The sequence below is a fragment of the Maylandia zebra genome, linkage group LG23 (assembly GCF_041146795.1).
Source record: "Maylandia zebra isolate NMK-2024a linkage group LG23, Mzebra_GT3a, whole genome shotgun sequence".
NCBI classification, from domain to species: Eukaryota; Metazoa; Chordata; class Actinopteri; order Cichliformes; family Cichlidae; genus Maylandia; species Maylandia zebra.
Window position 1 is genome coordinate 4265036 of NC_135188.1, and position 21888 is coordinate 4286923.

The 21888-nt window shown below is 41.9% G+C and overlaps 1 protein-coding gene across 2 annotated transcripts in view; it reads right to left on the reverse strand.

Annotated features, from left to right (window-relative positions):
• The window catches only part of tle5 (TLE family member 5, transcriptional modulator), a 53417-nt gene that overhangs the window by 22725 nt on the left and 8804 nt on the right, over positions 1-21888 (reverse strand). For both annotated transcript variants that reach the window (XM_004554976.4, XM_004554975.4), the window contains exon 2: positions 6032-6120. In XM_004554976.4, the coding sequence (XP_004555033.1) occupies positions 6032-6120 (89 nt within the window). The remainder of the gene's footprint in view (positions 1-6031; positions 6121-21888) is intronic.

The window sequence follows — 21888 nt, forward strand, 5'->3', positions numbered from 1 at the left end:
GTCTTTGCCGCTGTTAGTCTTAACTGGCAGACTGAACACCGTGTTACACACAGGCAATAATGTAAGCTTACTCATACACACAGAATTGTGCTGCTTTTTCTATACTTACTGTAGCTACTGCAGTGTAGACTGCAGCTAGAGCCTCCACCCTTGCCCTGACTTTAAATACAAAAACCACAATATAATGAAAAAGTATTCAAGACTGGTTTGTGATAGGATGCCACCACAAATCCAGTCAAGAAATTTCCATGGTACTAAATATTCTACAGTCAGCCGTTAGAGGTATTATAACAAAGTGAATGCGACTGGGAATGACAGCAACTCAGACATGAAGTGGAAGGTCCATGTAAAGTTACAGAGCGGGGTCAGCAGATGCTGGGCACAGCACAGTGCACAGTGCACGCCAACTTTCTGGAGAGTCAATCGCTACAGACCTCTAAACTTTACGCGGCCTTCAGATTAGCTCAAGAACAGTTCGCAGGGAGTTTCATGGAACGGATTTCCACAGCAGCTGAGGGAATTATGGAAGGGGTTGTATTTCAGGAGGTGGGCTCAACCCCTTAATTAATAAAAGGAACTCTTAATGCTTCAGCATCCCAAGACATTTTGGACAATTTCATGCTTCCAACTTCGTGGGAACAGTTTGGGGATGCCCCTTTATTGTTCCAACGTGGCTGCAGACGAGCGCACAAGGCAAGATCCATGAAGACATGGTTGAGCGAGTTTGGCTTGGAAGAACTTGACTGATCTTCACAGAGTACGAAACCTGATTTGGATGATTTAGAGCAGAGACTGTGAGCCAGGCCTTCTCGCCCAACATCAGTGTCTGACCTCATAAATGCGTTACTGGAAGAATGGTTAAAAAAAAGAAAAGAAATTCCCATAAACGCAATTCTAAACCTTGTGGAAAGCCTTCCCAGAAGAGCAGAAGCTGTTATAGTTCCAAAGGGTGGGCTGACATCATATTAAATCCTATGGATTAAAAAACGGGATGTCACTGAAGTTCATATGCATGAAAGCAGAAAAGTGAATGCTTTTGGCAATAGAAAAAGCAAGTTTTCACAGTACTATGCAGGGCTGTGAACTCCTTACTGCTTCTATAGGAAGTAGGAGGTTAAGTAGCAGCCAGGTGCTGCTAATCAAAATAAATTTATTAACTCATCAACCAAGAGCTACATCTCAGTCTCCAGAGTCCTCAGATTGAATTTCATGACTGCACAATTGTAAAAAGACTAAACAAATAAGGCTTGATGACAAGGCAAGGAAAGCCACAAACTCAGTGGATGAAACAGGTGCTGAGAAGCTTTCTCAATTCTATGGAATTCACCCAAAGTCCAAGACTCCAAGGATCTTCCAGAAAAAAAACCCAGAAGAGGGAACAAAGATTCATGTCTATACCACTATCCAGGACGTGTGGAGCAGTCATGAATAGTAAGATGCCCTCCTAGAGTGAACTGCAAGGATTGCTGCTAAGCAGTGAGAGTGCCTCAGGCAGCAGAAGACAGAGGTGTTAAGGAAAGGCGAATAAGACCAATGCTGATCCATCCACCATTGGCAGACAGAAGAAAAAACGTGCACCAAAAAAACATCCTACCAGTAGGTACAATTTACAAAAGGCCAGGGTGAACAAAAACAAACACATTGTTCAGATAAAAGCAGCACTGGAAGAGGCCCCTTCAGTCTAGTTCATTAAACACAACCACAATTGCGGAAAAAAAAACTGCTGACTTGACTCTTATCCAGATGACAATCGTGAATCCCACAGCCACAGAAGGTCATTACTGAAAAGTGGATTTAAGCATGTTAATGGAGAGCTGACTAGAAAGGAAAAGCAAAGCAGAAAAAGAAACAAGGACGGCTGCAACCTTGAGTGGACTGTGAAGGAAAGTTGATTCAAGAACTTGTAAGAGTTTCACAAGGAGTACCTGAGGCGGGTGTCATTGCATCATCAGCCACCACCCACAGAAATGTTCAGGAAAGGAACTTCAACTAGTACATTTCTAATATCAAGCCACTCCTGAACCAGATGCAATGTTGCAAGTTCTTATCTGGGCTAAGGAGAAAAGGAACTGGACAGATCCAATGTATCATTTCATTGGAAATCAAGGTCATAAGGAATAGAAAAAGAGTGCAGAGGCACAGAAAGTAAGGTTGGATTTTGATGTCCAGTGTGATGTTTCCACAGTCTGTGAAAATTTAAGATGCCATGTCATCTGCTGGTGATTGGCTCACTGTGTTTTATCAAATCCAAAGTCAATACAGCCATCTACTAGGAGATTTCAAAGCACTTTATCCTTCCATGTGTTGGCAAACGTTATGAAGATGCTGCTTTTCTTTTTCAGCAGACCTTAGCAACTGCATCCATGCCAAAACATTTGCTGAACATATTATTAATGGTCAGCAAACATTATTTTGCAGAGGTTTGTGATTGGCTAGCCATGTCCGCTGACCTGAAGCACATTGAAAATCCATTGTCAAGAGGAAAACTAGAAACAATTGATCCAAGAATACAGATGAGATGAAGGCTACTATCAAAGCTTCTATAAAAGTTTGGCAGTGCCACAAGCTGACCACCTCCACGCCAAGCCGCATTAATGCAATAATTTGCAGTAAAGGACCCCCAAGTACTGAGTGTATAAGTGAAATTGAACATTATTCAACTGGATTTCTCATTTTCATGAGCTATAAGAACATAATCATCAAAACTAAAACGTTAAAAAAAAAATATTAAAGTTTACCTTCTGGAATGAAAATTTTTATTTCGTTTTTTTTCGCACAATTGTAACTGATGATGGGATATCTGTGTTTGTAAGTAGATAGAAACATCCTCTTCTGTCTTATCTCAGCTCTCACGGTGCTCTCACAGCAGCTGTTCCTAATGTAAACGCTAACAGCCAAACAGTTTACCTTTTTCCCCCCGCTCTGTCTCCTGTGTTTCCTTTTCTGTCTCCCTTCCTTTTATATGTGTATTTTCTGTCACTCTGAACTCTGTTAACAACTCTGTAACCCTGTTACTTCCTGCTTTTTTGTTAATAAGTCACCTTGTGTGTCTTGTGTGCTGGTTTGCCTTACTGTGTTAGCATTTTCCCCTTGTCTGCTCTGCCCTCATTAGATTCACCTGAGTCTTCTTTCCCAATTAGTCTTCTCTGTGTATTTATAGATGGTCTCTTCCTCCTTTACTTGTCAGTTCATCTGAGTTGCTTGGCTGTTTTCCTGTCTGGGTTACTGCCTCTGTCTTTCTCCACGTCTCTGTGTTGTTCTGAAGTTTTAGCTTCTCCTTTTGGCTACTTCTTCGTTCTTCCATTTATTACCTTTAGTTTGACATTTGTCATGCCTGAGGTTTCCTTTTTTTTAAAAAAAATCCAACCAGCCTCCCAGTATCAGCTTTGAGGTCTTCATATCAGTAACATTTTTAATGCCCTTTATTTTTATTATTTATTTGCCATAATATTTAAACTCATGTAATGATTGGTTCTTGCTGCTGAAAACAAGGATGTCATCTTCGTGCATGACAATGTTTCTCAAGAATCCACACGTGTATAAAACAAGTAAACAGTGACCCGCTTTAAAAGAAAATCCACTCTGCAGCAATAACACAACATTTATCGTATCAACCATCCAACTCTTTTTATCGATACGAAGAAATTGAGAACAGTTGCAGCCAAAATGCAACCAAGCAAAATAAAGATGTGCACTTGTTGGCTGCTCCAAGCTAAGGATATCTGGTTATGACTGCTCACACCTTGGTAAGCAACAGATGTCCAACCTGATAACACTGACATGTGTGAAGGGTTTTTTTTCTTTGGGCTGGTGATTTTAATCCTTAATCCTGTTTTCGTACGAGCAGCCTCCACTCGCCCAAAATGTTCCCCTTCCCACTTACATAAAACCCTTAGCGCCATCCCTGTGTACATGCGTAGGCTGTATGGTGGGTTGTCATGACAACAGGCGTCCCCGCTGCCAGCCTACCTGGGATTGGCTCCGTGCCTCCTCTGATTGGTGCTCAGCAGCCCCCGGGCCTGCGCCACTGTTCTCAAACGACACTTTGATGGAGTTTTATTGCCGATTCTTCCGCCTCTAAATCGCTCCTGCTGTCATCTTTATTTTGATTTATGTATTCCCTGATCTATTTATGCATGTGAACGAGGGGAGGGGAGAAGAGACGGGGGAAGGAGGGTGGGCTGTCGGGTGGGAAGAAGAAGACAGCGACAGCTACAATGCTCGGTACTATACCCAGGGGAACGCCTGCGGTACATTTGCCTTTTAAAGTCTTCAGCAACAGACACACGCAGCTCAGCAGAATACTACAAAGCCTCGTCTATGGCTCCCAAGCCCCCCCACCCAATCCTAGCTCCCCTCCTGAGTCAATAGGAACTGTATGCATGTTCTGTATGCTCAGACAAAAAAGGCATTCTTTCAACTGCGCCGTGACTCTCTGAAGGGGGTTAAATGGTGCTGCTCACTGTTGTGGGAATTACAAAAACCAAAGTCGAGGAAAAAGACGCACAGGGCATTACTGCAGCTTTAGAATCCCCTACAAACAAAAGCGATCAGACCAGAGCAAGGATTTTACACACAATGTGTTACTCTTTCATCTGCCTTTGCCTGTGTCTGTAACCGGCTGAGGCAAGCCTCTGGAAGGTTCTGGGAGTACAGGTACAGAGGAACAAACCAACCTCCTCAGGAAGGAAGACAGGCTTCAAAGACTCCACTCGCACAAAGAGTGGATTTCTTGATGCAGACCCCGTGGCATCCCTCCTCTTTACAACAGCTATCAAACAGATCAGTGAAGGTCGGAATTTGGAAGCACCTCAGACTTCTGGAGCTGTAGCGGTATTTAAGCAGTAAAGGAAGATCAATAGCCGAGGGTAAACGAGATTGATTTAGGTATGAGTCAATAAAGGCTTCCTTAGTGTGCAGTATGGCAATAGAGCTGAGATACTACTGAAACAAAGGCACACATCTCCATTTTTTTCTTACCACAGAACAGTTCTCTTCGAGTTCACACTGTGCTTGGCTGCAAACATTCATCTTAAAAGTCTAATGATTTTTATTTAAATTCTTGAAGGTATCCTGCAAACAATGATACCATTTGTTGTTTTTTTAAAGTGAAAATACAGACTTAACCCTGGCACTGTTATCATATTTTGTTAATTCTTTGTATTCATCCATCCATCCATTCGCTTCCGCTTATCCTTTTCAGGGTCGCGGGGGGCGCTGGAGCCTATCCCAGCTGTCATGGGGCGAGAGGCGGGGTACACCCTGGACAGGTCGCCAGTCTGTCGCAGGGCCAACACACACAGGGACAGACAACCATTCGCACTCACATTCACTCGCACATTCACACCTAGTGGCAATTTGGATTATCCAATTAACCTATCCCCACAAGCTGCATGTCTTTGGACGGTGGGAGGAAGCCGGAGTACCCGGAGAGAACCCACGCAAACACGGGGAGAACATGCAAACTCCACACAGAAAGACCCCGGCCTGATGGTGGAATTGAACTCAAGACTCTCTTCTTTGTATTCAATTAAATTTAATTAAGAGGACGTGAACCATCAGCAAACCCTCTGTTTGCTACTTCTTTACAATTCCTATAAAATTAATTATCACTATTATTATCTGAATTTATTTAATATTAAGACAGTAAATGTTGTCTGAATATGCTCACAAATATAAACTACTTCGCTGTCCCTGAGTTTTAGCTAGCTGTAGAGTCAGGCAGTTTCCAAGTGTTACTGTTAGTGATTATTGATGTAAAACAAAGTGTTTAAAAAAAGAAAAAAGGACATACATCCGCATTAAAAGCCATTCTGACCAAGAAATGGTAGGTTTTTGTTGCCACAACACAGCTCAGTTTATGTTTAACATACCGGCTACTGGTACACAAACACAGTATGTTCAATAAACAGAAATCCTGAAAATACACATGTACAGCCTGGGGATATATTCCTTATTAAAAAGAGCTGCACTTAACAGGCTGTCATATGTACAGCTTTTCAATTTTGTTTGCATGCAGCAGTGTTTTCACCTGTGGTATTGTGCTTGAAGAAACTGGAACTCATCCTTGATCCTGTCACAGGAATCAGAGGTCGTGAATTTCAGCTGCTGCGATGAGGCCTGCAAAAACATAGAGAGAAAAACGTTAGAGAAGAGCTACTGAGAACCATGTTGAAAGAGGAAACAAAAAAAGCAGGATAGGTGAGTGAAGGCAAGAGAAGCAAGAGACCAACGTGGAGAAATAATTAAAAACACGAACATGAAATCAAACAGTTTTCAATTTGCCACAGTCCAACGAGCAAAGCATTACGAAGAAATTGGTTGCTAAGCATGTTTCCAAGTGCGACGGGCCAAATGAAAACCCCCGAAACTGTGTGCATGCTCAAAAACAGAAACATCTAAACTTAACGTTCCTGCCAGCTTTTTAAACCCCTGCAAACGAACTGTTCTCTTACACACCCGCACACAAACCTGACCCACACAGAGATATAATTAGCCATAAATAGATTAAAACACACCCCTACTTAACCTTCAATAGACATAACCCAGACTCAGTCTGTCCTTGGTTTGGCACACACTGCTTCTTTACAGTGCTGAAGCAACCTTATGAGTTATTAGCCAGGGCCGTGATGAAAAACAGCCATGCTGTGAGCCATAACATCCTATTGATTGATGATGCATGAGGTACAATGGTAATACAAAGTGGGTAATGATTATCTTAACATTCCTTTTTGTTATTCCAGCATTCACTTTGAGTGACAGTGAATAAACATTTAGGCCTGCTTCTTGTATAACTAATGATACTTTTATGAAGATACTTTATAAAAGTATCTTTATGGGGAATTTAAATTCCAATGCTGACGTTATGTGTCTCTCTGCCACACTGTAACAGTACTTGCAGTATTTGTAAATCCCAACAACAGCTGCTTCAAGGCACTTTATATTGTAAGGTAAAGACCCTACAATAAGACAAAAGAGAAAACTCCAGAAATCATATGAACCCCTATGAGCAAACAGTTTGGCGACATGGGAAAGGAAAAACTCCCTTTTAACAGGAAGAAACCTCCAGCAGAACCAGGCTAAAGGAGTGGCAGCCATCTTCCATGACCGGTTCGGGGTGAGTGAATGAAGACAGGACAAAGATATGCTATGGAAGAGTGCCAGAGATAATAATAGCAAATAATAATTAAATGCAGAGCGGTGTATAAACACATTGCGAGTGAAAAAGGTTACTGAAGAAGAAAAAACACTCCATGCTGGACACTCACTGGACTGCCCCAGGACCCTAGATCTATTGCTGCTGGTTCCTACTCTTGAAAGTAGAGTGGGTGCCTGTCTCCAGAATCCAAACCGAAAGCTGGTTCCACAGAAGAGGGGCCTGAGAGGTGAAGGCTCTGTACAATAACCTCAGTTTTATCTGAAGTTAGAATCAGAAAATTTGAGGTCATCCAGGTCTTTATGTCTTTAAGACATTCTTGCCGTTTAACTACTTGGTGTGTTATCGGGCTTCATGGATAAAGCTGGGTGTCATCAGCATAGCAGTGAAAATGTATGCTATGCCTTCTGATGATACTGCCTAAGGGAAGCATGTATAATGTAAACAGAATTTGTCCTAACATGGAACCCTGTGGAACTCCATAATTAACCGTAGTGTGTGAAGAGGACTCTCCATTTACATGAACAAATTGGAGTCTGTTAGATAGACATGATATAAACCACTGTAGCACAGTACTTTTAATAACTACAGCGTGCTCTAATCGCTGTAATAAAATGTGATGATCAACAGTACTGAAAGCTGCACTGAGATCTAGCAGGACAAGCACATAGACGAGTCCGCTGTCAGAGGCAGTAAGAAGATCATTCGTAACCTTCACTAAAAGGTGTTTCAGCCAAGACAGCAAGTACTGTTATGAATAACTACAGAGACTATGTTGTAACTTACCCATATGCTAACAAAACAGGTATGACATAGTAGGGCACAGACACAGGATTTCTGAGAATTTCCCCTGTGCTGTCTTGGAAAGAGGATATTGGAAGCGGATACTTTGAGTGCTGTGGGCAGGGTTTCCATGGGGCAGGCTTGCTCCGACGTGTACTTTGGATGCTCAGTGATGTTGGGATCTGTGCCTTTAACTCTCCTCAAGTCATTCCTGAGGATTCTGGCTGGAAGCGCTGTCTTGTGGGTGCTTCCTTGGTTTCCAAAAAGTTTAAGATGGGTGGTATGTTTCAAGGTAAAAATCACATTAAATTCCACTACTCAGGGTTTCCCTTCAGATGACTTCATTTGAATTTGCTTCAGTCGCTGTTTTTTTATGTTGTAGCCAAAGTCATGTTAAATTAGCATACATAAAATAACACAATGACACTGTCTGTTTGGAGCTAATTTGGAGAATCACCTGACAAGGTTGTTTTTTCACCACATTAATACAAAAAAATAACAGATTTGGTTATGGTGACGAGGACCATTATTTGTGTTTCACTGTTGTCTTTTTTAAGATTCATTTCTGGCATTCTGCCTTTATTGATAGGAAAGCACCGAAAGCAGACAGGAAAGCAGGGAGGGGGGAATGACACACAGGAAATGGTCTGAGGCAGATTCAAACCCAAGCTCCTGCAGCAGCCTTCAGCATAAGCAGTGTCAGCTCATCTCTGAGATATTTTGCCGCCACTGATGCCTTTAAAAAGAATCTTAAAAGTTCATTTCTTGGAAGGCAAAGGTTACATGGGTTGATAATCGTCTTTTAACAGTGAAACAGATAAAAGACAGTAAGGCTACCTATTTAAAAGTTTGTGTTACTTTAAAGTGGTTTAACTCAAAGCCATGTTTTAATGCCCAGAGTGGCCTGTGCATTCACAATTAACCTGCCACACAGAAAAAACAAAAAACAAAAAACAGAGCGTTTTAGATATACTGTGATTCAAATGACAACCATGTCATGTCAAAGACACATTGGGATTCTTAGCAAACAACATCTTTTGCCTAGCCTGGATGTTGCCATTAGCCCTTATTGTAATTCTCTCCACACTACATTCCCCGGGCAGCAGTGGATGCACTGGTTGTGTGTTGGAGCACAGAGAGCATCAAACCCAAATAGGGACAAAATCTCATTATTTCTCAGCAGGCTGCATAATGGGTCATGTGGGGGGGGAGAAAAAAAAAGAAAAAAAAGAGACATTTTCCACACTGCGATCGAGCAGTTACAAAAAACCATCAGAATTCTGATTGCCGCACTTACAGGAAGCTAGCCCGACATTGTTAGGAATGACCTGTCGCTTTGTACCCCGCTCACCACGACATGCCGCTCAGTCTCATTTTTAACTGCAAATAGCCTCCTCTGCATTCATAGAACAATAGACTGAGACTATACGAAGCAACAAGATAGCTTCAGGTTGTAAGAGCAGATCTATTTGATTCACAGGATAAAGTTTTTTTGTTTCTCTTTTTTTGTTAATGGCTCGGTAGCGAGTACTCTACCATGGTTTTAAGTAGGGAAGGCATTCTTTCAGGGTAACAACATTTGGTATCCTGTACATGCATGAAATGCGTTTCGTACTATGGCCGCAAAACATTTGGAAATTCAGAAGCGCTAAGGTCGGAAGAGGCACAGGCACTTAAGACTTTTATTTAGAAAAACATAAAACGTGCAGTCCTGTAAAACTCTGACAGTGACCTCGGCCATTACACATCCAAATGGTACGAGAAGCCCTGACATTATAATTCTGCCTACAGACACAAAAAAACCCCCAATCCCAAACAAACCAGTCTGCTGCTTGGAGACAGAGGCTTCGACTGTAAAGAAGAATAACCTTTTCCATTATCTCTCTAGCCAGTACGGCATGGACCAAGCTCAGCAAACAACAGCTCAGCTATATGGGCCTGTGCCACACAGAGCCTGTGTCAACACAAGGCACTTGGCTAGAGGCAGCCGTGAAGCTCACACTGCACTGTGTGTCCATGCTTGTGTGTCTATGTACAGGTTGCCCCCTGTGCCAGAGGGCAGAGCTGTTGCTCAAGATCCGATTTCCTCAATGTGAACTGTAATATGCAAGCGTTTAACATGCCAAAGAGTCAGCTGCCCCAGGTAGCTGAAGAAGAGAAAAGAAGTGGAGGCAGAAGGAGGAAAAATAAGAAACAGAAAAAGCAAGAAAAGGAGCAAGAACTTTCTAAGGCTACGTCCACACTAATGCGTTTTCAAACGAAAACGCGTCGTTTTCTCTCCGTTTTGGCCTCCTGTTCACACTGAGACGACGTTTTCCTCAAGGAAAAAAAATGCAGCGTTTTGGAAACGCTCTCAAAAACGCATTCATTTCAAAATGGAGCTGCCCCGTCGCAGTGTGGACGCTCGAAAACACAGACTTTCTAAAACAATGCCGCATTTTAGTCATGTGACCAATTAAACAAAGCTAGTTGAGTGCATTATAAAGCAGTTGTTATGATTGCTCTCAATTTTGACAGCCCTAAAAAAAAAAAAAAGATTAATATCAGTTTGTACATGCTCCAGATAGCTTTTCTTCAAATCCTTTAATTCTCACTCGCTTTCGCGCATGCGCAGGACTGAAACGTAAGCGTTTTCGGTCGTTTCAATGTGGATGCACGCCTCTGTGAAAACGACTTCAAATCTATCCGGGCTAATGTGGACATAGCCTAACAAACACACCATAAAACCAAACACCAAGACTCACAAGGGCCAGATTAGGGCTTTTATGGCAATAACAGCTTTTCTGTCTCACCTTCCCATCACTATCTTGTGAAACAGGTGAGAAATGTTGGATGCAACAGCAAAAGATTCACATTCTATAACAGCCTACCAGCATGAAATAAAAAATAAAAAAAATCAGCTTTTGGCTGCCATAGTTATAACATGTCAATTAATAAACTAAACTGGATAAAGAAACAGCGATGATAGATCTGCGTGACGTATCAGGCAAGATAATGAAAATGTCACATTAAAAAAGTCATTTTTAGTTTAGTACATCACACACAGCACACTGAAGTCGCTGAGGACAAGTGGCTCAGTTTCACCAAAAATGACAAAGTGTCTGACAAATATTGCTCCTCCACATTTACAGCAGCCACAGCCTGAATGACAACATCTGCAGCCTGCACGAACCTGACGCTTACTAACTTATCTACTTTGACTCCAAATCGCTGATGACATTTTCACATCTGATTGATAACTCTGCTTCTTGAGTAATTATTCTACACTCTCTACTTTCAGCTTGATATTTTTCATTTTATTTCATTTATTTGTGCAGCAATGGCAACACTGTCATTTACCCCAGTGCATCATATGACCCTAAGGGAAAGAGATTTGACTATATTACTTGCAGCGCTGGGTGTAAATATTGTAATCACATTACCTTTTTCAGTAATGCATTACTGTACTAAATTCAGTAATTAATTTTCAGTTACAATTATTAGTAAATTTAGTTACTAATTAGTTAACTGCATTGCAAAGTCTCTTCAGTTTCTCCAGAAATGTAAAAAAAAACAACGTCAATCAGCTTATTTCAGTTCATGTGCCTGCAGGAGGAAAAAGGTGGCGTGATCTAAAGCCTTTAAGGCGGGGAGATATAGACTTTACTTTTATTTGTATTGCATAAAAGGACATGGTGATGGTGAAATGCAAACTGTGTCGTATGTAGGAAGGTCGATAGACTGAGTGGTTGGCAGCTGTCAACAAGTGGCTGCATAAGCCAATATAGCTTTAAAAGAAAAAAAATGCTTCACAGTTTTAAATATATTTTAAAACTCTACAGCAAAATCAAACCCTTTTTCTGATAAGACATCCAGCAAAGTACAAGAGCTATGAGCACAGTTCTCACAGTGCTAGTGAGAGATTTTTACCACTCTACAACCAGAGTATGTAGGGCTATCCGAGCGCCATGAAACATACATTGTTAACCATGTTTATTATCTCTTTCTCTGTCAGTGACTAAAACAAGGTGCTCTATGGGGACCTGAGAGCACACAACAGATGGATGCCCATAATGTTAATGAAATACTGCCGTAATATTGTGACACATGCCATCTGCGGTGACAAAAAAAAAGGTGCTTGCATGCTGCGTGAAGTGGATGTGTTTGTCCAAGAGAGAGCTGGGCTAATGCATGTGTGTGTGTGCGCGTGCGTGTGTATCATTTTGTTTGTGTTGCAGAGGGATAGCCTAGACAGCGTAAACGGTTGAGAGGATGTGTGTGTGCACATCTGTGTGTGGGGTGTGATAAGCCTCTATATATGGTGCTTGGCTGCCAGAGGAACAAATATTCACTGCCATGAATCATACACAAGGATAAAACAGCCCACACACACACAAATTTGCATAATACACACACACACACACACACACACACGTGCGCACAGCACCTAAATGTAGGACAATCTCTAATTTGATTCTGCCCTGCTCCTTTGAGACGTAATTAAAGCATTAAAAAGCTTTGTGCGCTGGTGAGGCAATTGAGACAGTCTTCAGCGAATAAATGGGATTCATCGTTTCAGGAAATTGCTGCCCCACCTCCATCCCCCACCCACCAACCCTAAGCACACTCATCGCCCACCCCCGCCCCTCCCCACGCACCCACCCTTCCTGGCCTCATCATCTGGTCCAATCCATGTGAAGTCTACTGTGAACCATAATGTCTATTTTAAATAAGAATCAGGCAAAGGCCGTTTCTGCTCCACGGATCAGTCGACAAAAGCGATGGCAAAGGATGGAGATTACAGAGGGCACTCAGCTTTACGCACACACACATAGATCACACTACAGTGATTAGACACACCAACAATACAAGAATACAGTGGAGCATTTAGACACACCAACAGAGCGGAGACAGCAGCATGTATCCACACACACACACAGTGACGCACGCACGCACACAAACACACACACACACAATAACAGCAGGATACATTGGAAAACATCCTCCTCAGTATAAATCCTGCCTGAGGGTAGCAGCAGTGTGGGGATTGTATTTCCTGGAGCACTGCCTAACTGTTTACATCTCAGCCGGAGTGTGTTTCTGTGTGTGTGTGTGTGTGTGTGTGTGTGTGTGTGTGTGTGTGTGTGTGTGTGTGTGTGTGTGTTTGCGTGCATGTATGTGTGTGCTGGGGGCAGGGATGAAACCTTGGCATTGTAATCACTCACTAATGACTGGATGTTATCTCACTCCCACTTTTAAATGAATGCAGAAGATCCACACTGACGAACAGTTGGCCTATTTTTCAATGCCAGGATGTGTTTGCTCCATAGCAACAGTCTCAAGGATGCCATTTGAGCCATCCGGCTTTTCTGTCCATCACAGATTCCCACTGCCCATCTGAGTGTGGAGTATAGGCATATTATTATTCTTCAGGCGTGACGTTTTTTTCTACGTGACTGAAAAGAACAAGTGTTTCCATCTGATTTTTTTTTTTCTGCTGAAAGCAAAAAATAAAGAGTATTCTTTTTTTAGCTGAGTCTGATGGTGAGATTATACATTTTATGGGTAATTTACTGCTGGCAGTATGCATGTGGGCGATGCCCCAGTTCAACTTACTTTCACACCAAGTACAAGTGCTTACATTTAGACATATCTTAATACCAAGGACTCAATAATAATAATGCAGATTTTCAACCATAAAAGTGAGAAGCACCCTAAAAATCCAGTGATAATGTACACCAAATACTCGTCATGAATCTGAATCTGTAGGCTCTGTATGATTCTGAAACCAGCACATATACCTGCCATGTATTTTACTGACTTTATGCAACAGGAATAAGTAAAGACAAATAGATAATACACAGGAAATACAACAATAAAACTCAGTGCTTTTTTTAAAATACAAACACTTCATGACTATAAAACTGATATGCACCACCTGTGTACTACTCTCACACCTGCTACAGCCACGTTCACTGACTGCAGTAGAAATGCGGTGTTGGTGCATCCATTCTGTGCGCTGTCATGATTTAAAATCAATGGGAGATTTCCTCAAGAGCAAAGACGGTGACATAAGTATAACTTCCAGCTGGAAGAGTGTGTGGAGTCAAAGTCTGTAAACTTTCTGGCAGCTTTTATTAAATTTGATGATTTTATACAAGCAGTTTTTATGCACTAGTATTCACTGAAATTTAACTCAATTTAGATAGCATGTCAAACCTGTGTGTACAGCTGCTTTATAATGCTACAGTCACACCAGAGAAAGCAGCAGTCGGAGACCGCAGAACAACAAAAGTATTGCAACGGTGTGAAAAAATAATTTGCAAACGCACCGTCTTTGAAATAGCCGTTTCAAAGATGGAGTCAGTCTATGATTTAATGGGGAGAAGTTGGCAGTTAAGTGCAATCTGTTTGTGATTTTAAAAAAAATCTGCAAACCTGTGGCTTTCAACAGAGAAATTCACATTAACTACTTGCATTCGGAGTCCAGCCAGTAATGCACGGTAGAGCAGGGCGATATGACCAAAAATATTTATCACGATATACATTTGAAAATTTGCGATAACGATATAACTGATGATATAACTGACACTAGACAAAATACTTTACAACTACTCAACTTTATTAGTGCAAAGAAAATCATCAATGTATTTTCACTTAAACAAGCAGCTGTTTTATATGCATTAAAGTTATATAAAAAAAATTAACAGTGCAAATGCAAATTCCTCGCTGACAGTTTAACCAAAAGGCGTTTCCAGTGGAAACTGGCCGACATATCCTCAGCATAACCATGTATAATATCCACAAAACTTAAAAAGAGCTTATACACATACAATACGGTAATATTATGTTGAAGCACAGTGAGGCGCCTGACTACGATAGCCGTAATGCTCCAACAATCCATCAAGCGGTGCGGGTTCGTAGCAAAATCGTACTGAAACATTTGACAGATTTTCGAGCGCCGTGTACCACATAAAATCGTTTCGAGGTCAGTAAACACAACCAGAGTTCATACATAAGGCACACGGGATTATAAGGGGCACTGTCGATTTTCAGAAAAATCAAAGGATTGATTTTAAGTGTGCCGTATTTTCCAAAAAACACGGTAATAACGACGGCCCACTAGCATGCTCTACCAAAAATAGTGCTTTGTTGTGTATCTGACGGACGAAAGCCAAACCAGTTCCACACCACTGAAGTTGCAGCATTTTTACAAACCAGTTCTGGTTCATCTGTTTCATTTAACGATCCACTTTCGCCCTTCTCATTCTGCGTCGCCGCCATGTCCGTATGTAAACAAAGGCACTGTGCATGCGCGTTTTACCCATATTCTATCGCGATATTTCATTTTCTTATTGTTGCCCAACATTACACCAGTATTACCGTGAACGGTATGATATAGCCCAGCCCTAATGCACAGAACTGAAACAGAAAGTAAGAAAATCCTCCGCCTTTAGTGATGAAGTTGCTGCAGTATGCCGATTTAACTGCAAAAAACCTTGCTTTTACATAGGAATATAACAGGCTGACAGCCACCTGACCTTATGGCAAAGGCACACATCGCAGATGAGTTTCACTCATCGACTCAGACTGATTCCAACATGTGCTGTAAACAATGTCTGTCTGCATTTATAAATATACATGCAACCCATCGCCCATTTGTCTGAGCACGACTGCAGTCATTCCACTTTCAGCATCATCCCGTCTCTTTGTACTGGTGAAACGAACGCATGGTGTGTGCGTTTATTTGGGCAAACGTTTCAGCAAAAATCCATCCTGACATGATTCACAGAGCCTTTGAGGGCTTAAGCTTTTTGCTAATACACGAGCAGCAAACAAGATCACATCCTCCATCTAAGAATAGCTCCAACCAAACAATTCCATCTAAATATCCCGGATTAGTGTTTGGACTAAAGCATATGAGCCCAGTGATCTGAGAGAGGGACAGGGCTAACTGGCCCACATCCAAGCTCACCCCCAGCCAACTCTGTCTGGGCCAAAAGGAAGCCTCGCTATGTTAGCGGCTAAGTGTGTGTATGTGTATCAGAGAGGAGAGGCTGAGGAATAGGATTGTGTCTTCAGCCGCTCTGGACAGGGGCTTTAGAGCACGGGGAGAGCCTAATCCTGTTTCGGCCAGGAATTTGATTTTGATTATTATCTCTCACAAACCAAGCAGAGGCTTACCCCCATTTCTGCAGCATTATCCCCACAACACACAAGCACACATACACACACACCTCCCTCTTGCAGCCCAACAGATTTGACCTCGTTAAGACGCTTTAAAGGGGATTATTCTACTTTTATCACTTCGAGAGAAGTGCCCTTGCAAACATAGGCTTGGCATGTCTTACCTTCCCTCCCCATTCTGAACTATCTTGACCCCCCCTGGCAAGGCCAGCCAAGTACACAGTACAAACACATACAAACACGACAGTTATAGCACACTGCCCTGCAAACACAGATGCACCTGTGTACAAAAATATAGTACACTATACCCACACGCACGCAGGCTTGTACACAATAAGACCTAACATAAGGTGGGGGAGGCATAGTGTAACACACACACACACACACACACCACAGGAAAAGAGTGCAGAGATTGCAAAGCCAAGGGAAATGGGCAATTTGTCAAAAGTGGGGAAAGTGGTGAGGCCGACAGTACTGTGGGTTTGGAAACCATGGCTGAGATTAAAGCCAGACTCGCAGAAGGGGGGCTTTAAGATTACACCCAGTACGGCTGTGTAGATGATTGATGCCTGCTTGTAAAAACCAAGGTTATTACTTACAACAGCCAAAGGAGGAGAAAAAAAACAGGAACGAAGAAGGGAAGATTAGATAAATTTGCAACAAGTTAACAATGAAAGGAGAAAGCTGGAGCTCTGACATTTGGGCAACACCGGGGGAACTCCAAAGTTCTTTGGCACATATTGATTTCTATCAGAGTATTGCAATTTCAAGTGTATGCTGATGAGCTCTATTTGATTTCATGTTTACGCCAACAGCATGCAAATTAGTTTTTTATAGTAATGGGACCAGGACAGACTGAACAAGGGAGGTTCTCATTGCCCTGCTCTTGAATGAAAAGGCTGTTGGTGGGGACGTGGTAGCATATTGTTTCAGTCATGGCCTTACCGCTGTTAGGCACACAAACAGAACAGCTAATTCTCCTTTGCACATTGGCAGATCTGCGGGCTGTGGCCAGGCAGGGGCAATCAAGCCGCCTCCCGTCGAGCCGCTTTGTTCCAGCCCATCGCACCGTTCTGCTCTGGGGAAGGTTTACCCCACCCACCGCCACCCTCCTTTCTTCCCACCTCCCACACTCTCCTCCTAGGAAGCAACTGCTGAATACTGATGCAGTTCCTCACTACATCCCCCCAACATTAACTCCCACACGAGAAAACCACACACGCACTTTAAGAGGAACTTGCGAAGATGCATGCAAAGACACACACGCACAAAGTCATTACCACATTTTTTTGTGTGGAAACGCACGCACGCACACACAATTTGTACACATGCTAAAAGAGAAGAATGTATACAGACAATAAAAGGACATCCCACGTCAACAAAGCCGTCTATTACTTGTGAATTTGTAACCTTGACATGCAGGCCTCGTCCGTGAAGGCAATGCAGCAGAAATACACGCATGCACACTCAGAAATACACACATCAGTGTCTCCCGCAGGTTTGAGCGAAACCAACAACAGGACATCTGTTTTTGTTTATGGTCACATTCTTTCTGGTAAATTTGCTGTGGTACTTTGTGTAAAGCAAAGCAGCCCGAGCTGACAAAGTGATGCACCAACAACTCAACTGGCAAGTCTCATGCTTCTGCGGATCCTTTAGTTTCTGTATTATAATCATACAGAACCAGAATGTCAATGACGCAGTCCCTCATCTGGCTTGTGATCCATCACAATTCATAGGTTACTGCAATGTGTGAAATACATAAGGAAAGTTTTGTTTTCATTGGTTACCTGTATTGGACTAAGTGACAGTAAGAAAAGACACTGAGAAGCTAAATAGGCTCACAAAATCTGACCAGTACTCCTATAAAATGGAAAAGTGATCGAAAAAAGACAAATATGACCTTGAGCACATTTTGGATAAAGACATTTATCATCATTTTGTGATCAGTGTGTTCAAGTTTCAAGGAGGAATACTGAATCTTGTGAATTGGAGTCAGATAGATGGACAAATAGACAGATAAGAGATGGATAATTGACTCCTCGCCACTAAAGAAGTTTAGGGGAGGAGCTAAAATGAAAATAATTATTATGAAATATATTTTCATTTTAAAATTACAATTATTTTATTTTTTAATGACAGTAACTGTAACACATACAGCACATAACAAGCATTTACGAGCTCTCTCATAAAGGTTTAGCCTTGCTTGTAACTTAAAAATACGCCATTAGTTGTTTATTTCTTTCCTCAGAATCGGTGGATAATCATGTTAATTTCTCTTTATTTATTTATTTATAAAATCACCACAAGGTGAGAGTTTTGTAACTGATTGGCCCAGCAGGGAAGTGCATCATTTATAGAGCGGTGACACGTTTTCAGTCCTCTTGATTCAGTACTTTGTTCAAGCCATATGCTTCTCTGGGGTGCCATAAACTCCAAGGTGCTTGTGCGTTTGTTGTTATACATAATATACTTAAAAAATATTCCTCTTTGCAGACATACTTATGAATCCTTTATCGCATTTAAAAAAAAAAAAACTGCATGGAAACGTCAATAACTTTTTTAAAAGTTCAAACTAACTAATGTACAGTATGCTTTAGCTTTGGCTAAACTGCAGTGGAAACAATATTGATAAAAGCCAAAAGAGGCTGAAACTGACTCAGAGCATAAATCGTGATGTGGGTGAAGAATCTGAATCACCGAACACTACAGCGTCTGCTCAACTGAAGCAGCAGCAAACTAAAATAGCATCGATATTTGTATGATGAGAAAACGCTAACCGTCAACAATTATTACATGAAAAACTATAAACAGTACAGTGATGACGTTTTCAGCACTGTCATTCCACAGCAAGAACATTTCGACTTTTAATCCAGACTGGGGTTTCGCATGTTCTCCCTTTGCATGCATGGGTTTCCTCTGAGTGCTCAGGTTAAATCCATGTTAGGTTAACTCGTGCTTCTAAAATAGCCAGTGATGAGTGGCAGACAAAGTGCTTTAAGTGTATAGAATGAAGCAATGTGTGAATGTATAAATGTGGGTTGAAGTTGAAAGTGCTTAGAGTGGTCAGCAACTCCAGAAAAGCCCCTATATGCAAGCCAGTCCATTACCATGTTGTTTATAACGTCATCTTTTTCAGTCTCAATTTATCTTAATGCACTCAACTCTTAATATTTTCCCAACAGTAGTGAATTAAAATTTACATTAATCTGCCTTTTCTTCACCCCATTTCACAAAAACATGGTCATATTTTTCTAGTAACTTGTCAAACTGATGACGTGCAAAAGACAACTTATTTATGGAGTCAAACACAAAGAAGGCATACATGCGGGGAACTGCAAGGTAAGGGGTTAAAATGGCAATCATGAACCACAGAACCCCAGTTACCCCTATGCTATCATCAAGGCAAACCCAAATACAAATCAATTAAGTGAAGCCACTGATCTATTAACTTTGTTTGTGCTGTTGATGCCTTTTTGAGCATTTTTAATGCAGCTATATAATTAATAATATAGCTTCTTGTGTAAAGTTCATCCAAGAAGTTTTGGTCAGTGAAATTGTAATTAGATTAATCAGATGTGTCTTTGCATTGCGCCCCTCGGCAGTTCAAACACCATGGACCGATCGTCACTCTTGTTCTACTTCTGGGAATTCTGCTGGAAGTCTGCCTGAAGGGTCCATGTGTATAATTGATACACTGCAGTGCAGTTTCTCAGTCTGTGTGATCATATAAAATTTACAGGAACGCAGACGTGTGCACGGAGCCTCGCACACACAGTATGTGGACAAAATTTATGTCACCCAAGCACACTCTAGCAGGTTTGCAGATACAGAAACTATGACAGGTCTGAAGCACTTTACTTCTTGTGCAAATTAGAGCAGCACCGATTGCAATTTCCTCAGCAAATTATGATTTCTGATTATTTGCTATCTGCCAATTATTCTTATTCTTTCTAAGAACTAAAACTGACAGCCTATACAACACATATACTTTATAACTTCACTAAATAACAGGACATTAAACCTTTCTCTCGGATTCATGCGGCTCCGTAATTTTTCTCATAACTGTTTTTATCCTTTGCTCAGACTGAGGCTGTTAGTTTGTGGCTGGCTCAGAGTTCTGGATAGCTCTAGTTTAAGCCACTTTTTCTTTGTTAATTTCTATAAAATGTCCATGTTTAAGTGACTCATTAGGTTTGATGTCACGAACATTTATGCGGTTTTCTCTGCTGTTTACTTTAGTGAAATGTCTGAGTCTTCACTCAGTTCCAAGCTAACAACAAAGTAAGTGGCTTTAAGTGTGTGTCCAACTATTTGCCTGTGCGGCTTTGTGGCATAACACAGACTAGCGCTTTAATGGTCATATGAGCGGAGAGCAGTGGAAACAGACCAATTCTTGTCTCTGGACAGTCAACTGGTGAATCTCTAATCCAAATATAATAATTTCTTGCTCAAAAAAAAGAACATGGCAAGGCTTCAATATGCACAATACATGAATGACTACATCCATCTATTGTTTTGACTACACAGCATGTTCCCACATCTGATCTACTCTATAGGTGAGCAGAAACGGTTCCTTCTACAACCAAACACATAAATGGGTTGTTGAAGAAAAAGAAACCATGAAAATTATGCTGGCACTGCAGTGTTTTCTCATTTTTAGCTGGGCTTTCTGTGTTTAGAAACAAAGAAGAAAAAGGAACAGACTCAGCTCACTGTCGTCCAATGTGCATTTGCAGAGTTTGGGAAGCCAGCCACCAGCAGGAGGTATAAGTCAGTGTCTGAATCTGTACTCGCATCTTTTCTGCCTACTTGAGTCTAAGTCAGTATGTGTGTATGCTCAACAAGAGAAGGGCTGTACCAATCTACACCCCTCCATTTTAGCCAAACCCCAAAGCACTCTGACAATCATCCACCGTGGCCTTTCACCAAAATCAACATCACCTGTGACCCATGGCCTCTACTCGGCCACTTAAATGAGGGGCCTCCTGCAGGTTGGTGATGTTTGGGTGGGTTGGTAGGTGGGGGGCACATGCAGGGCTGTGTTTGTCATGCTAATCAGCTGGCCTAACCTCAATGACCCAGACATCTGCTGGCCTGCGTGTGTCAAGCCCCACATTCAATTTTTTCCCCAGATACAAAAAGCAGATAAGACCCTTGAGGCTGGTAAGAATGTGTGTGTGTGTGTGTGTGTGAGAGAGAGAGAGAGAGGGGGAGAGGGGGAGGGGGCTCTTATTGACGTTGAAAGGGAAAAATCCTTTTATTTCTATGCATGTACTAGAGCAATAATTACCAGAAAATAAAGCCAACGTGCATGTTTGTGCGTTTTTATGCTCGCCTCTGTGCACGCACTAATGTCCAGTACCCCCCCCCCCTCGCCAATCATCGGACACACATAGTTAAGCTTGTTGCTCTCTCTCATACACACACACACAGACACACGTTACTGTGTGTCTGTGTGTGTGCAGCAGAGCAATGGAGCAGGGGCGGGGGGAGTTTGTTTAATGGGCGAGACAGGGGACCATGGGGATTAAGCTCTCCCCAGCTGGAGGCTTTAGAGGAAAGGCTGGGGGCTGTTCTGTTAATTCAAGTGGGCTTAATAATGCCTGTGCACCCTCTGCCCCTGACCCTCCCACCACTACATTAGATCTGGGAGGAAACACATGATAAAGGGAGACAGACAAGAGGAGGTGGAAGTGTGTATGCTGTGTGCAAGAGTCTCTGTGTGTGTGTGTGTGTGTGTGTGTGTGTGTGTGTGTGTGTGTGTGTGTGCGCGCGCGCAA